General features: G+C 33.0%; 2 protein-coding genes across 13 annotated transcripts in view; one reads left to right on the top strand and one right to left on the bottom strand.

Moving 5' to 3' along the window:
• LOC128988339 (heterogeneous nuclear ribonucleoprotein Q-like) overlaps window positions 1-5258 on the bottom strand; it is a 51777-nt gene extending 46519 nt beyond the window's left edge. For 2 of the 12 annotated variants that reach the window (XM_054409542.1, XM_054409543.1), the window contains exon 1: window positions 5093-5258. The gene's annotated coding sequence lies outside the window, so the exon portion shown is untranslated. The remainder of the gene's footprint in view (window positions 1-5092) is intronic. The other 10 variants (XM_054409538.1, XM_054409545.1, XM_054409539.1 and 7 more) reach the window with 8 other exon arrangements.
• A 4638-nt stretch (window positions 5259-9896) lies between these two features.
• The window catches only part of LOC128990495 (uncharacterized), a 37130-nt gene continuing 29737 nt past the window's right edge, over window positions 9897-17289 (top strand). The window contains exons 1-2 of the mRNA XM_054412869.1: window positions 9897-10596; window positions 14290-14427. Of these exons, the coding sequence (XP_054268844.1) occupies window positions 10100-10596; window positions 14290-14427 (635 nt within the window). The 5' untranslated portion in view covers window positions 9897-10099. The remainder of the gene's footprint in view (window positions 10597-14289; window positions 14428-17289) is intronic.

The raw sequence follows: 17289 nt of genomic DNA, 5'->3' as shown, positions 1-17289 counted from the left end.
TCAGCACTGACTTGCTCTACTTTCCCATATATCGAGTTTTTGTCAGTGTAATATTTGCTGAATAGTTATTGTTAGTAATATAACTGATGCTTATCACTTTGTACTGTATTTTATAATTTGCCAGTATACTGAAGATGGCTTGTTCAAGTTACAAGTCTTTTATTTACTTTTTTCTTGTTATTTTTTTCAATAAACTTAGGCAACCCATAAGGCCAAAGTTTATTTTTTTAATTTTCAAATGAGCGAAGTACAAATTGTCCTATGATATTGGCTGTCATCAATCATGTTTTTAAATTCTACAAGTTCCTAATTCCAAAATTTAGTCAAAATCCTTCCGCTGGATTGCGAGATACTATATAGGCTATTACAGTCAGATAGACAAACAGACTTTGCTCGTATTAGATAGGATATGTGTACAATGGCATATTGCTCTGCACCAGAGTCAAGTCAGTTAATATTTTTTGATGTTTTTGTTCAAGTATGTTATGTGTTGCTAATACAAACCATTTGTTGAGGAATATTAAATTGCACAAAGCTTTAAGTTCTGGAATATTAACCAGGGTTGATTGGCCATCTGGGAAACCGAGAATGAGTATCACACATGAGTTTTTATGACCTGGTAAAAGTCTGTGAAGTTTGGCCTACATGAATACCGTAAGGATCCGGGAAATTTGGAATAATCGCTAATAGGCAATGTTTGAACGTTCACATACATTAACAGCTATCCATTGGAAGGTCGTTTTAAGGTAAGCAAAAACAACCAATTTCCCTCGGGCATAATAGAATATTTGCCACTTCCTGTGTGCCAAAACTATCTTCTTGCTTGCTAAACGTTAACTTCTCCAAAGAAAAGGTTATAAGGAAATAATTGTTTTTTCACTTCCATGAATAAGACTTGGGTACTTAGGTTACTACTTACTAACTTACTAACTACTTGTCTCAACATATAAGTTAACAGTTATTTTAATAAATTAATCCTAGCCATGTTCAAGATCTTTAATTAATATTAGGTAAAATGTGCAATATTAGTTACTATATGAGTTTCAATTTAAAAAATTATTCATGATATTCAGTTATTTATAAAACCTCCTTCCATTTATCTGACATCAAGATATTATAATTAAGTTAAGTTAATCATGGTGTAACAGTGGTTTCTTATCGCTAATATTCAAGACTTTTTATTCACTTGCATTTTAATATTTTTGATTTAAATGTTTATTTTTATTTTGTGTCAAGTGCAATTCTATCAAAAAATTACGTTAAAGTAACTTAGCTTAGTCTTCATTAAAAGCGGTAGACAAATTCCGCAAACTGCTATATAAAACATGAACTATATAGATGAACTACCACTGCGAGTAAGTACTTGTTGAAGGTAATCCAATATTGACAGGACCATAACGGATAAAAATATGACGCAATCTATCGGACCAGCTCTGTCAAAGATAAAGAATTCAAGTAGAAGTTAGTTAGTAGGATAAACGAATTACCAGATAAACTGATTTTTGAGATGTACACAGTTTATAAACGCCTTCAGAAATTCTCTTCAATACCCGCAATACAGGAGCGCGTTGTTGTGTTTCCTTTACGAATGTTTTCTTATATACAACTTTAATTCTTTACATCATAAATTTTGCCTTAAGTTAGTTAGGGTTATTATTTAGGTTAAAGTGGAAACCTTTACAGATAAACCATAATCACGGATAAATGAATACCAGATAAACAAGGTCCCCAGAGGCCAAAAACGCCATTCGTTCAAATTCATACATATTATATAGGCCTATATATATTTATATATTTGTATGTTTGTACATTTATATACATTTGTATATATACCTATATATGTGTGTGTGTGTGTGTGTCCGTTAGCACGATAACTCGAACAAAAATTATCCGATTTTGATGAAATTTGGTATAAACGTGTAAACCTACATTTATTCGAACGAGTTCGCAAACCAGCATGATCGAACCATGGGAACGGGGGTTTATGGGGGGTTTTATGCGGTAAAAATGGGTTTTTCCCTTTATTGACCCTAAAAAGATAAAATTTTTGAATTTCTTTCCCAACCATTTTGTAGAGCTTAAAAAAATAAATAATTTTAGTATATAGAAGCATTACCTTATTACCATGTCTACATCTTTTACCCAATAAGGGATTGATGGCGTCAGAATTTCAATATACAAAAATACATTTAAAAACAACTGAATACGAGTAGATACAAACATAAATATTTACAAAAACTTTGGCATGTGGATATGCGGTTTAGTCAGACAATTCAGGAAAACTATCCTCAAAAAAATCCTTTAGTGAGTAGTGAGCATTGTTGTATGCCTAAGGGTTACGGAGAAAATTCAAAAAAAGGCAAATTTAAAATTCTCATGTTATTTTTATTGAGAAAATGAAAACTGTTGTAGTTGACTTGTTTATGGATATATTTTGATCAAATTTGGCAAATTTATTTATTTCATCCTACAAGTTAGCCTAAGTTACTATTGACTTTCGGTCAAAAAACACTGTTTACTTTCCCCGTAGCAGCAAACCTAAGCACTCGTTAAATCTAATGTTATTTAAATTGGGAATAAATATGTCTTATTTATGGAAATATTTTAGCCTCAGTTAGTAAAAATGTAATCAGACAAGTTGAAATTTGCTTATTCTGCAGGTTTGCTGCAGCGGGGGTATTTAGTCTACTTTCACTTTTTAACACGCTAACTTACTTAAATCCAAAAATCAGTTTTTGTTGGAGGAATAAATAATAAGTGGTTGTAAAACTAAGATTAAAATTACAAATCTAAGGTTCATTAATCATTAAGCAGTAAGTTAGTCTACTGATTGTAAGTTTAATATGGCGTGATCGGGGCGGGTCCGTAACTTATGTGGGCTGAGGACCGAGTGAGGAGAAACAACATCTGTTTATACTCGACTTAATGAGGAATGAAATTAAAATAATCAGCTCTCATTTAGACATGTGGGGAAGGTAGGTCGGGTTTTAAAGCGGATTTGTGACTTAAACTTAAAAGTGTAGTTTAGGTTACAATGTACCCTAACGACGCACTAATTTAATGCTAAGTTACCTCCAGATTGTTTTTGCACAATTGAAATACTTAAACTTAAGTAAACTTAGTGGGTGAAACACAATAAAATAACAATAGCCTACCTAACTTGTAAAAAATGATAATCTGGCAATAACTTAATTGTGTCAAGTGGTTCAACCTGGATAACAAATATAATAAAGGCCTTAAATCATTCTGATTCATAAGTTAACTTAACCCTCCGAGTGTTATTTGTCGAAGCTTCAACACATAACACACTTTTTGTAGTGTTATGTGTCGAAATTTCGACTCACAAACACTGTTTACGGCGAAGGCTCTATGACTGACAAAATCGGATTGAACTGGATCGAGTTAGGTATCGTTTTATTTGGCACATTCTAAGCTTTCTTCCTAAGTCTGTCTCTAAGCGCTTTTTTTTCTCGAGCCGATCATAATTGTAGCAGACAGATGACGTGCGTATTTGGTAACAGCTTGGTTAACCTCGCACCGATGACAGATGTGTTTTATTACGTTTATCATTGTTTTAGTGTTAAAAATCAAAAGTAGTAATATACGTGGTGCATTATAAGAAGATTTAAGTGATTTTGAAGGACTGGTTGATGATCCTGAAGAAGTAGGTAGTGATATTGATGTAAATTATCAGCCAGATTCCTAGCTATGGTTAGGCTATGCATTCTTAGCTAAACGCTATGTACCGAAATCTGTTTTTTGCCCATAAGTTAACTTATTTATTTGCAAATCTACTTCCTTATATTATTATATTTTTGAAATCCTCATAAAATGTAGAACAAAGTGGCTATTTTCAAATATTTATAGGCCTATAATTTATACAATTTCATTGAGCGCAAACTTATTTTTTTTAACTTACCGGTTCCTAAAAATTTTTTTTGAAACAAATGTTCCTTATGTTTTATGTATAATATTGAAGCCCGTGATTTTCCAAACAAAATGGTATATAGAACAGTATAATTAAAATTGTTTTTAAGCTTCTCAGGTGCGTTTTAATAAAACCTTGCTAATGCGCAAAAAATAGGCAGACATTAAGGCCAAAACTAGGGACACTCGGAGGGTTAATGCCTAAAAAACTTGAGAAGTAAGTTTATCTAAGTTTAGGTAACTTAACTTAGGTCTAAGTCAATTAAAAATATGAACCAGGCCTAGGAATATCCGATACAATAACTTAAGTTAGGTTCATATTTAGAGAGCTTGGCCCATAACTTAAGGCCTATGTTATGTTACGTTTCAACTATCCTATTCAAATTATGTGACATCCAATTCAAAACAAATACAAACAAGGAGGGTGAAAAAAATCCCCTAACCCAGATCTGGACAACTGACCCTCCCATTTAGTCATCCTGCATGACAATAAGGTCAGGTTTTTCCCTTTTACTGCTATACATAAATTAGCATAAGTGATTGTTGAACACCTGATAAACCTGCCAGAAAGTATTACTTAACAAGCCTAATGGTGCTTCCTATTCTACCCAAACACCACCTCTTCCTGAAGGTCCAAATTTGTCTAGACTAGGATCCTAAATTAGTTAGCCTACCTTTTGTTTATTTGGATGAATTCGAATTGGTAAACAATTTCTCTTAGAATGTGACATAAAATAAAATTCCGTAGGCCATTTTAATAATGCCAATCCCACAATTTGGCTAATAAATTACTTCAGCCCTAGGACAAGGCTACACCCAAATAGGCTATTGGTACTTACTTAGTAGGTGTACTAATAATTGCACGACGTTTAACCTGGTTAGATGATAAAAATTATTATGTTATTAAATAGACATTAACAATGAATACATTATATCTTTCAAGAATCTATACGATTGGCGGCAAAATAAAATATTTCTTCGCGAACTTGCGTCTAACCGGCCGGCATTTATGCACAAAATTTGCAAACGTCTAATACGCACTATTCTGCGAACACTAGCAAAACTTATGAACACAAAAAAATGTATGCACTATTCTACACAAGAATATCACAAACATATACATGAACACCTAGGATATACAATATATATTCAAAATTATATTTACCTTTATTTTCTGATCTAATGAATCCTCCGAAAGGGAAATGGCGGCAGACAACGTCAACGTGATCACATTTTACAAGGGGTTCACAAGGGGACGCGCAAGGGTATCCTCAAACCCAGACTCATGGCGCGGCAGCCGATTGGAAATCAAAGACGACGGCACAACGGCACAACACCTTGCGCAATTGAATCCCGCGTCGGAATGAATGATATGAATTGGATATACGACGGCCGGGGACGGAAAGAGCGGGAAAGGGACGGCTAAGTGGAAGGGGAATCTTTTTGCGTCATTCATACGTCACACTGCCGCCCGATGCCTTTCAAACATGTACGTATGTGGTACAATTTGTTTTTTCCTACAGTCACCCGACAAATTTGGCTTCCTTGTACTGTTTATAGTACAGAAAGCTGCTAATTGCTGCATATTTATACTTTGCCGTACGGTTTATACTTTGCCGTACATCAGGATTCCAACGAAACAACACGAAACAGCGTGGTTCTAGTATGCACGTAATCCGTCTACGCTTGGAAATAGGTTGGCAACACTTAAAGATAATAATACTATGAGCAGCTGATTGACTATTAACTACGATTTAACCTGTCATTTCGTGTTTATAGTTTCGGTATTTCTGAACTTTCTGGACTTTTCTTTTAAACGTTTTTAAAACATTCCTACAATCTTAATAAACAAGAAAATACCTTTAAAGCATTTTTTTAGGCGCGGAAACCACTTCAAACTACAAAAACATACGGAACTATATTCTCAAAACGCGGAGCACATTTCTTGCCGATGAAAAATAGCGGAAGCGGAGTGAAAAGGACCGCGGGCTGCCGCGGGTACTACTTTCTCTAGGACACCATTTGTGTTGCCAGCTGAACCTAAAAACGTGTTGTATAGTGTTTGAAATACTAATTATTTATATGCTTTATATAGTGACTGTAGGAAAAATATAATGTGTAACACAAGTGAAAAAGGCCTTTGCTGCACTCGAGATCATTCCGCACTCGCCTGCGTAAACATTGCTCTCGTGTGCAGCAAAGTGCCACTTTGACCACTAGTTACACAAATAACTATATTTCACTATGGTAAAATGATGGTACTTTGATTAGTTTGTAATCAATCGCAGAATCACGGAAGTTTGTTACAAAAAGTAAAATATTTTAATCTTTTAGTGTATAATAATAATAGTATAAATAGGTAACTAGTTTTTTTTTCAATTTTATATTTATATTTAAATTATACCGATGTGTACTGTACGATTGTCGCGACTATGAGCTCTGTTCTCGCTCGTGGTCGCGGCAATGTCGTAAAATCGTTACCCCTCCCCTCCTTAAATGTATTTTATCTGTCCGTATGTGTCGTCGTGTGTATGTGAACTAAATGTCCACCTGACAAAGCTACAAAATGTGGATTTTGATGTTCCTGTACTACGATAGATTGACAATTGGTGGTGATCCGAAACATGTAACTACAAGTACAAACTACAATTTTCGAACTGCATATGAGATAATAACCTTCACCTTATTTTAGTAAATTAATACAATCGTTCACTATATTTAATGAGCGCATTATATTCTATCTTAGGGTGACGAGCACCAAATCAGTAAAATATACTACATTAGTAAGTGAAACTTCTGTAGTTAAAACACAAGAAGTATTCAACTACAGAAGTATTTTACTACTGGAGATTTGTTTGGAGAGCTCAAGTACAGGATGCTTCTTTAGTTAAAACTTCTGTAGTTTCTGTGAATACTCTGTTAGTTGTGCAGTCCCACGCAGTACATTACCTCAAAATATAGAAATACTGCAATATTTATTTGTGTTTAGTGCAAATTAGTATTAAGCTTCAAGAGTTTTGTGTTGAAAATTGGTTTTTATTGTTAAAACCTCCGTGTTCAAATAGTTAATTTGTTTAATTATTTCATTTTCATTTAATTTTATCTTTTTTATATTTATTTTTATAAATTTGATTATAAAATTAATATTTAAATATTAATTTATAAATATGCGGAGAGAATAAATCCTTGTAGGGTCTAAAACGATACACGTAGGGCACATGCAATATCTAATTTACGATTATCTTCACAGATTGAATTATTATTAGCTATTTTTAACCTCAATTAGGAAATATAGATGTAAATCATACATACACGATGTACTGTGTTAATTTATTTGTTTCAAATCGACAGCTACCCCTCTTTATTATTATCTATTACATGCGCCCCACGTTTTTTGTTTTAAATCTTACAAGTATTATTTATTCTCTCCATATATTTAAAATTATTTTCTACTTTTCAGGGCGTTTAAAAACGTGGTATTTTAAAAAAGTATTTCATGTATAAATTAGTTTCTACTTTTTTGTTTATTTTTGTTTTACTAATTAAAAATTACAGTAATAGGTAATTAATATTTCAATAGGGTCTCTCTTATCACGAACCGTACTGCATTTGGTGCATTCAATAAATAGTCTATGTAGGCCTATTCAGCATAATCCATGGTTAACATAAAAAAATAATCTACTGAAAACAATATACATGGTTAACCCTATTTAAAACGAAATACTCCATAACTTACACCTACTAGGGGGTAGGAGTATATTTTAGCACAAATTTATCATTAACTTACTAGTTTAGTACACAACTATACACTGGTGCACACCAACCTTAAATTTTCTCTGAAGAGTAATCTACAATACTCCTGGCGTAAAACACTCCTGAAGTTAGAATACTAAAATAGTGTATGTAGCAAATGAAGTCACTATTTTCCTACTACTTTAGTTATATACTATATTAGTTTGACTTTCTCCTGTTTGGTGCTCGTCACCCTTAGTGTGCGATACTTGTTAGTAATTTTAGTCATAATGTCTGAATTTCAATTAATAAAAACCTGTTATAATGTAATAATTAACACTTTTTAATTGTAAAATAACATTCGGTGATTATATAGAAAAATTATAGGATGTTTTTTTATCAATAGAAATACTAAATATCAATGATTGCACGTTTAGGTTTATTATGTTTTGTGACTATTCGATTAGTATATAAAATAATTAGTTTCCTTCAAAGATTCAATTTAATTTTAAAATTTTGTTTTAAAATACCACAGTAAAAATTTGAATCCTTGCAACACTCTTAACATTGACAGGGTATCTTTAAGTGAGCGCCTTATTTTCCTATCGTGATACGTGATACCAATTCCCATTCTTAATTTGTCTGAGTTTGAATAGAATTCTCAATTAAAATATATACCAGTACTTTAACATTTTTAATTAGCAGTTTGTCAACGAATATGAAAATGTAATATGTGGCAATCTAGCACTGTTGTTCCGCCGCAGCAAACCTGCCGACTTAGCGAATTTCCATTTACCTGAGTGGATTTTCAATTAAATCTATTTATATAACATTATATTTAACAAGTACCAAGGTTTGCTGCTTCATAGAGGGTGAAAAAGTATGTTTTTAGATAAACATTGCAAGCTTAGTATAAAAATCAATAAATTTGCCAATTATGATCAAAATAGGCAATATCCATAAACAAGCTCCGTAAAAATAAAATGGGAATTTTTAATTTACAAATTTTTGAATAGTCTCCGGTAGCCAAAAACAGTAAAAAGACACTTCAACATAATGAATCATTTGTTTTTTGGCTCTACAAAGTGGTTTAAAGAGAAATTAGGAAAATGTATGTTTTGAGGGTCAAAATTGAGAAAATCCAATTTTTACCCCATAAAACCCACATAAACCTTCGTCCCCATGGTCCGATCATGCTGGTGCGTGAACTCGTTCAATGTTTTCCTACCCTACACCTTAAAAGCCAAATTAAAAAAAAAATCGGGGGAAAACTGCTCAAGTTATCGCGTTCACGGACGTGGGGTGGCTGAAAAGTAACTTGCACCCCCCTTAACTTTTCAACCTTTTAAGATATTTGAAATCTGTGTAAGGCAACCTTCTTAGATATGAAGGGCTACAATAATTATGGCAAATTTTCAATATTTTGCTCTTAGGGGTAGCGGGGGTAGGGGGTAGCTAATAATTTTCAAATGGCAAGTATAGTCGAGTTTGGTATCATTTTACAGATCTTGACGAAATAAAACAATTGACATAAAGAAAACGAAAATCAGCCAATGGTGCCCTAAAACGTATCAAATCCAAATGACCATGAGGGTGGCTGAAAATTAACTTGTACCCCCCTTTACCTTTTTAACTATTTGAGGTATTTGAAATCGGTTTGTGGCAACCTGTTTCAATATGAAGGGCTACAATAATGATGGTAAATTTTAAAAATTTTGCCCTTAGGGGTAGTGGGGGTTGGGGGTAGCTTAAAATTTTCAAACAGGAAATATGGTCGATTTTGGTATCATTTTACAGGTTACAGTTATAGTTTGGTCTTGATTTACAGGACATCATTTACCTCGAGATCATGGTGTAATCATGAACGTCTCTGCGGCTGCTGAAAAATCGCAGCTTACTCTCTTTCGCAGTTGATGAGGTTTTATAGTTTTATTTTACATTCTGAGAATATAAGTTCGACTCGAAAATCAAACTACCTAAAATCTTTTATCAAATTTTTAAAATTGTTCACAATACCTAAAATAAAAGATAGTTAGCATTTCATACAGTATGTGAATGCGGTCTAATTTCGATTGAAATAGCTGTGAAGAATGATCTTTTCTCAAGTTGTCAAAAATAATGGGGCGAGGCTTTCCTGTCAACCAACAGTCAACGACTCAACGAGTCAACCGCAATCGGCCGGCGCAATCCCACCCCACCCCAACTGTCCCAACTCCCAAACCAACTGAACTGAGTCAGCCCAGCAAACTTGTCTTGTCTGTGTGTTGTGGTTTCTGTTTTGTTGTTGTGTTTTGCCGTCGTGATTTTGCTCAGCTCAGTGATAACGAATTACATCACATCCTTGTGCTTGGATTAATGAATAAATTGTGGCGTTAATATGGATTGAATTTGTATACAATTTTAAAAATAACCTTTCCAAAGAAGAGCCGCTCATCTCAAGATGTACATTTCATCCTTGCTTGTCTTAGTTGTTATAGGGCTAGTGGGCGTGTACTGTCAATATGAGTGGCAGGCAAGAGACGCATTTGACGAAATAAGGATGCGAATGGATAAAGTAACCGGGGACAATTGTCCGATTCAACATATGGGGGACCTATATTTACCTGAGGATTCTGTTTCACACAAACCCGATATTAAGGAAGTAAATGTTAACCCTGTTTTCCCCAATAGGACTGCCCTACTCCATTTGCACAACATGGCTCTAACCAGGTCATTTTTCTTCAGTTATATTTTGCAGGCAAGATTTATACGTCCAGCAATAAACGATACATATGATCCGGGAATGATGTATTACTATTTATCAACAGTTGCTGATGTTTCTGCGAATCCCTACATCAATGCCAGTGCTATCTATTTTTCACCTAATATGGCTTACTCTCCATCTTACAGAGGGTTCTTCAACAAAACAATGCCCAAATTTGCACCTAGGACATATCGGTAAGTTAATTTTTTCCTCTTGATTAACTTAGTCTAACTTATAGCCTAGCCTATGACCTATTTTAACTTAATGAAACGGGTAGACTTCCGTATCTGTTGTCAGAAACAACCGAATGAAAATATTGATTATTCGATATATCGAATGAAACAAAACAATCGAGATATTGAAAAATCGACATAGGCCTATTGATCGATACCTATTTTCATTCGAGGTTGAGTTTTTGACAACAGATATCTTACAGAAGTCTACCCAATGAAACATAAAAAAAAAAAACAGAAGACTTAGGCCTAACTTAAAGGTAATACCATAAAAAACAACTTAAGCTAAGAAATAATCAGTTGAGAAGCAGTTTAAAATTCTAAAGCTGTGTCAGTTGGCAGGCAGGTAGGCCCTAACTTGAAGCTTAGTATAGGCCTATTTCAAGTTAAGTTACTTGAGGCAGGTAACCTGCCAGCCTGTAAACGTGACTTTAGCCAAATTTAAAATTCATTACAAGGCCATGCGTAGGCTCATGTTTAGTCTAGCCAACTACTTTAAGCCTATGTAGGCTAGACCGGGACATCACAACTCTCTAAAATGTTTCCCCCTTTATCAATCTGTCCATTATCAACTAGCTTGTCATAAGTTTACGCCTACAGTGTCTTTTTGCATATCATAACCCTTTTTAGGAATGGCATTAAATTAAACTGCTCGCCTGAATTCAACACTTAAACTACCGGTAACTTAACTAATTCTGAGCAGAATAAACTTAATGCAAGTTGGGATAGGTTATGTTTCGATACGATACTTAGCTTTAGCATAGTCCATTTCAAATTCATTATTTCCTTAATACAACCTTGGCATAACTTACTGCTGTTTTCAATTCTTCCGTCCTTCATCTATCTATCTATATCTATAAAAGAGGAAGTATGTACATTACCCTATGGACTCTGAAACCGCTTGACAGAGTTCGATGAATCTTTTAGGCATTAGGTATAAAGCATAAAACATTTTGATATAGCCTACTAAAATTATTTGTTTTTTTAAGCTCTTAAAAAATGTCTGGAGAGAAATTGAAAAATTTTGTGTTTAGAGGGTCAAAAATGAGAAAAACCCAATTTTTACCCCATAAAACCTCCCGTAAAACACCGTTCCCATGGTCCGATCATGCTGGTTCGTGAACTCATTCAAGTTTATTCCGCTTTACACCTTCAAATCAAATTTCATCAAAATCGGACAAAAATTACTCAAGTTATCGTGTTCACGGACATATGTATGTTCATATATGAATTTGAACGAATGGTGTTTTTGACCTCTAGGGACATCAAAATGAAAAAGTGAATCGGTTCCGGGGCTAAGTCTAACCTACGGTAATAGCTCTACTTCCCTATACGGAAATTCCTTAAAAACTAAAATAGGCTCTTAAAATATAAGCACAAAAAATGAATTTGAAATTTAAAAAAATTAACATAGGCTTTACGGGTTGCCTTCCTGGTGACGAAATAACAATGAAAAATAAAAAAAAATAGAATAGCCTAAATTACAATCACATGTTTTATTTACAGTGTGGTATGAAAATAGAGAAGCCTGTAGCTTTGACTTACTACTTCAGTAGACATTCCATCCCTATGTTAAAGTTGTCACCAATTTTAATTAAATTCGTCGTAGTTGATGTGGGCCACCAACAGATTGCGCTGATCTAAATGACTAATTTACCTTGAATACACGATGATTTTTACCAAGTCAAACTTATGGAATAACTTATTAAGAGCTATAGCAACTAACTGTTATGATCCACCAACTTTGTCAGCAACAAAAAATGAGATAGAAAATATTAATTTTATAGACTTGCATAGGCCTTCTGTGACTGGTTTACACAACAACACTAGGCCTACATGTTTTTAATAAAAAAATGGCGACAACTGGTCCATATAGATGGAATGTCTACTTCGGTATCCAATATTCGATGCGGGTACATTACATATTTTCGTTGAGTTTTCGACCACTGGACGACCACTAGTATTTATTAATAAGAGGCTAATGCTGGGATTTCATCCCCCCCATCAGATTAAGACTAGAGATTACATAATTAAGATTACCCAGTAGGCCTACCTATATAGTTTAGGCAATTTATTTCTTCTGAGCAATCACAGTTTACATATGTAGAATTAGAGAATAGGCTATTGGAAACTATTTCTACAATTATAACTTATTATTAAATTCACAAAAAACAAAATTTATTAATTTCAGAACAGCTCAGAACAAAATTACAAAAGAGCCAACAATAATTTACAACTCAAATAACATTCAAAAGGAAAATCTGATCAACTTTCTTTGTTTAACAATAGATGAAAATTTGAATTGGGATAAACACACACAAAAAGTTTTGACCAAAACTAACTCCGGAATTTATGCATTGTCAAATATGTCCTTTTATTGTAATTTGAAAACCCTAAAAAGTATATATTTTGCTCACATCCACTCTCATCTTTCATTCGGTTTAGCATTACAGTATATGGGTCAACAAAAAAATTTAATATGGATAGCATTCTGAAGCGGCAAAAAGAGGCTATCAGAATTATGCTTAAGCTTAAACGAGATGATTCGGCAAAAGAACATTTTAAGAAATTACAAATTTTTACAGTTTATGGGCAATATATTTATGAAACAATTCTTATTGCAAAAGAAAAAATGAATGTGAGCAAGTAATAAATTCAGTACATTCTTATAATTTCAGGAAGAGAAGAGAGTTTGTCCAGCCTCACAAATTAAAATTTTTTGAGAAAAAAACCCTCATACGCTGGTTACGAGTTTCTAAAATTTGTCCCTGAATTGGTAAAAAAGAAACAAACCTATCTAAATTCAAGAAAATTCTAAAAGATTATTTAATAAATTTAGCATTAGCCTATATTCTTTTGAGGAGTTTTCCACCTCCCATACATAGATATAGTATTTTTATTTTAAGTATTCTGACACTATTCACTGTACCACCAATGTACATGACTTATGATGAATAAAGATGTTTGAATATGAATATAATATGAGTTCGAAATGGCATAGGCCTATTCAACAAAAACTGCCAATCAACATGGATGAATGGTTTGTGATTATTTATCAAAAATATATTCACAGAAGACCCCCTCAACCTCTTAAAGTCTGAGTTATTATTACCATAACTTATACAAGCCTGGGCCGAGTTTTAGCGAATTTCCTATATAGGGAATAAGCAAAAATGATCTGATTTTGATTAATTCTGTACAAACATGTAAACCTACATTTATTCTAAAGGGGGTGATAATTGGTTTTTCCCTTTTTTACTCTAAAAACATAAAATTTAGCAATTTCTTTTCAAACCATTTTGTATCTTAATAAAACAAATCATTTAGTATATTGAAGCGTTATCATGCGCCTAATGCTTACGGAGAACATTTTAAAATATTTAAAATTTAAAATTCTCATGTTATTCCTACGGAGAAGAAGTAAACTAGGCCCTATTGTAGTTTGCATGTTTATGTACGTATTTTGATCAAATTTGGAAAAAGCAATTATTTCATACTAGGTATAAATTATTCACATTTTACAAACAAAAAACACTTTTTCACCCTTCTTTCACCCGACCTCGCTCTAATCAACAGATGTCAACAGTGTATTTCTTCTTTAATTTACTGTAACTATTGTATTGCAACACTCACTTTATTTTTGTTCCAATTCAGCGCTGATGACTTCAATGATCCCATTCATCTAGAAAGGATATCTACTCTAAACACATTCATCGTAAAAGATTTGGGTGCCATTCCCAATGACAGTTTGAGCGATGACTACACATCAGATTATTACCGAATAAATGAATGGTAAGCCAAGTTCTTTCTGTGATCGTAAACAAATTTTAGCATTTTACTTTAACGTTGTGTGTAAAGAAACTAACTTAGGCCTATTTGGTGTTCCCCCTTCCAAACTAATGCTTATTAATGCTAAGATACTGAATATTATTGGGCCTATCATAAGAAGTAAAATGTAGTGTATAAGCAATTTTATCATCCTGTTTTAAATAAATTAATAACTTAAACAACCTTCAATTTTGTAAAATGTTTTCTCTAAACTAACATAGATCTATAATTCAGCATATTTCAAGCAGCATGCTTCATACAGTACCTACTAAAAATCATTTAAGTCAGCTCACTTTGATATCTATACTAATACTCTAATACTCTAGTGATATGTAGGTACCTATTTATTAAAACACTTAGGTAGGCCTATATATTTAAACGTACACGTTGTAGTTTATCCTATAAAACATCTACATACAATCTGGATTTGGTATGCCCACGTTGTTTAAAATTTCGAACTTAATATTCTAGCAAATAAAAAAAAAATATATAGGGTGAAGTGGGTAAGAGTAACGGGGGGGGGGGGGGCTAGTGTAACCACGGCTTATCACTCAACTGATAAGATAATTTTGGACCTAAATACTATCATATCTTATTATTTGGACCTTCCTTTGTTATATTTAGCTTTAAGAATGCATATAAAATATGTGCAAGTAATAGTTTTCGAATGTTTAACAAAGGCTTACATTTCCACTCCATCGGCAAGTGCCGACCTCAAACTTTGACAATTTTTCATACTCACATTTTTAATGTAAATTTGACAGTTTTTGGTTTAGGAACTAATTTTTGCATGTAGAATCTGAATATAATTTCAGATCTGTTTTATTTCCTATTGTTTAGATTTTACAAGCGTGGTTACACTTACCCCTGAAATTTTGCAGTCGGGGCAAGTGGCTTTTTGGATTCGGGGCAAGTGTAACCAGGGTGTAACTCATTTAATATCCAGTAAAGAAAAAAAACTTTGTTGTAAATATAAAATTAGGAATTTAGAAGATAAGGTAAAATTTGACACATATTGTTACTGAGTTAAGTTGGTTTGAGAAGAAAAACATAATTGTTTGTGAGTGAACTGTTAAGTGATTATATAAATTTTACGTTAAACTTACCCCGTTTTATAATTTAGGATTTTCTTGCCCAAATGTCAATAAAAAAACAATATTACTGTGAGATTTATTCTACACATGTTAAACAACATAAAAACCATGTAAGTACCATTTAATGTTTGTTGTGTTTTTTATGTTTTAACAGTAATAAGGTTTTGCATGTTTTGCGTTTTTCACAAAACGCGAGAAGAGGTTCACAAAAAAGTTCGTAATTTGAGTAAAAATTAAGATATTTTAATAAGTCAAAAAGTCTTGGAATCAGCAAAAGATTTGAAATCTGGCCACTTGCCCCATGTCTCTTTTTCAATGCTTTATATATTTTTAACAGGCAGGAGTTACACTTGCCCCTAACCCTGGGGCAAGTGTAACCACAAAACGCAAAATTTTTAGGAATTTTTTTTACCAAAAAATATTTTATTTTTTAATAACAATCCATATTGTTTTAAAGCCCATTAGTCAAAGTTTATGCATACAAATTTTCAGAACTATATCATGTATAACAAGATGGCAATTTGAGGTCAAAGCTGAACTATGCCAAAACGGGGTTACACTTACCCCACTTCACCCTACAGTGATTTTATGAGACAGTGGTCACGAAATGGATATTTCTAAGGTTAATATTTCATGCCTATATTAACCTTTGTACCATGTAAAACGAACCATTGCCAACTTAAAATGGTTAGGTAACAATTATTTTAAGACTTAGCATGCATAAAAATACTAAGCTAACTACATTCCACCAATTTTAATTATCCTATACAGAACAATATGCATAGTTAATAGATGGATTAACTGCATGTAAAGTGTCATACACCAGAAATTAGTTACTTTTTGATTATATAAAATAGCCTACTAAGTTATCTATACAATAGGGCTGCAGCAGTTTAGTTAAAGGTTAGTTTATCATTTAACACACCAGATTTCTGGTAAACCAAACAAGTTGGCAAACATTGTTTAAACGGACCTAGTTCAAATTTAAATTAACAAACCGTTTAGATTAGCTGATATTATTGTAAAATTACTTTGAAAACCTACAAAATAATTTTATTCCTGTAAATGGGTAGGCTATGGAAAATCTAGTGATTGTCTCCTGCCACCTATCTCACTGTACCACGACCTGATAATAGAACTAACCAAACGGCAAAAATGAATCACTTTAAGCTATTGGCAATTTATTTGGTTCCATTCCATGAAAAATTATAACAGTTGGTTTGGATTAGCCAGATTGGTGTAGGTCTAGTTGTATTTTACTTATTGTGTTTTAAATGTTAGTCCTTCATAGTCACCATGTTCACAATTGTAAATCTTTCTGGTCGTTGCATCTCATAACATGTCAAGTTGTTGACACTTTGAGTGAACATACGGTATGTCATGCAGTGTTTTTGATTTTAACACTATACTTCAATTTATCTAGGTTCAGAAAATATTGAATACTACCAAACTAAACGTAAACTAGTCAGATGTTTTATTACGTACCGGTAGTTCATCTATACTGAAATCTGAATTCGACATTTTATTCTCAATCCTATTCGACATTGCACATTCTAGAAAATCAGTGACTTGTAATGTTAGTGATCGATACGCTGACCAGTGTTGTAGCCAGGTTTCAAATCAATTTTTATGTTAGAATACAGTTACAAACAGTAGGCCTATACTTAAACACAGTTGTTTAAAAATGTATAATGAAGCTACGCTACAGTAGAACTTGAATTGTCTGAATCAA

This window comes from Macrosteles quadrilineatus, unplaced genomic scaffold (assembly GCF_028750875.1).
Source record: "Macrosteles quadrilineatus isolate MER2022 unplaced genomic scaffold, UCM_ALF_1.0 Scaffold_3__2_contigs__length_128488019, whole genome shotgun sequence".
Lineage (NCBI taxonomy): Eukaryota > Metazoa > Arthropoda > Insecta > Hemiptera > Cicadellidae > Macrosteles > Macrosteles quadrilineatus.
This window is presented reverse-complemented; position numbering and strand designations above follow the sequence as displayed.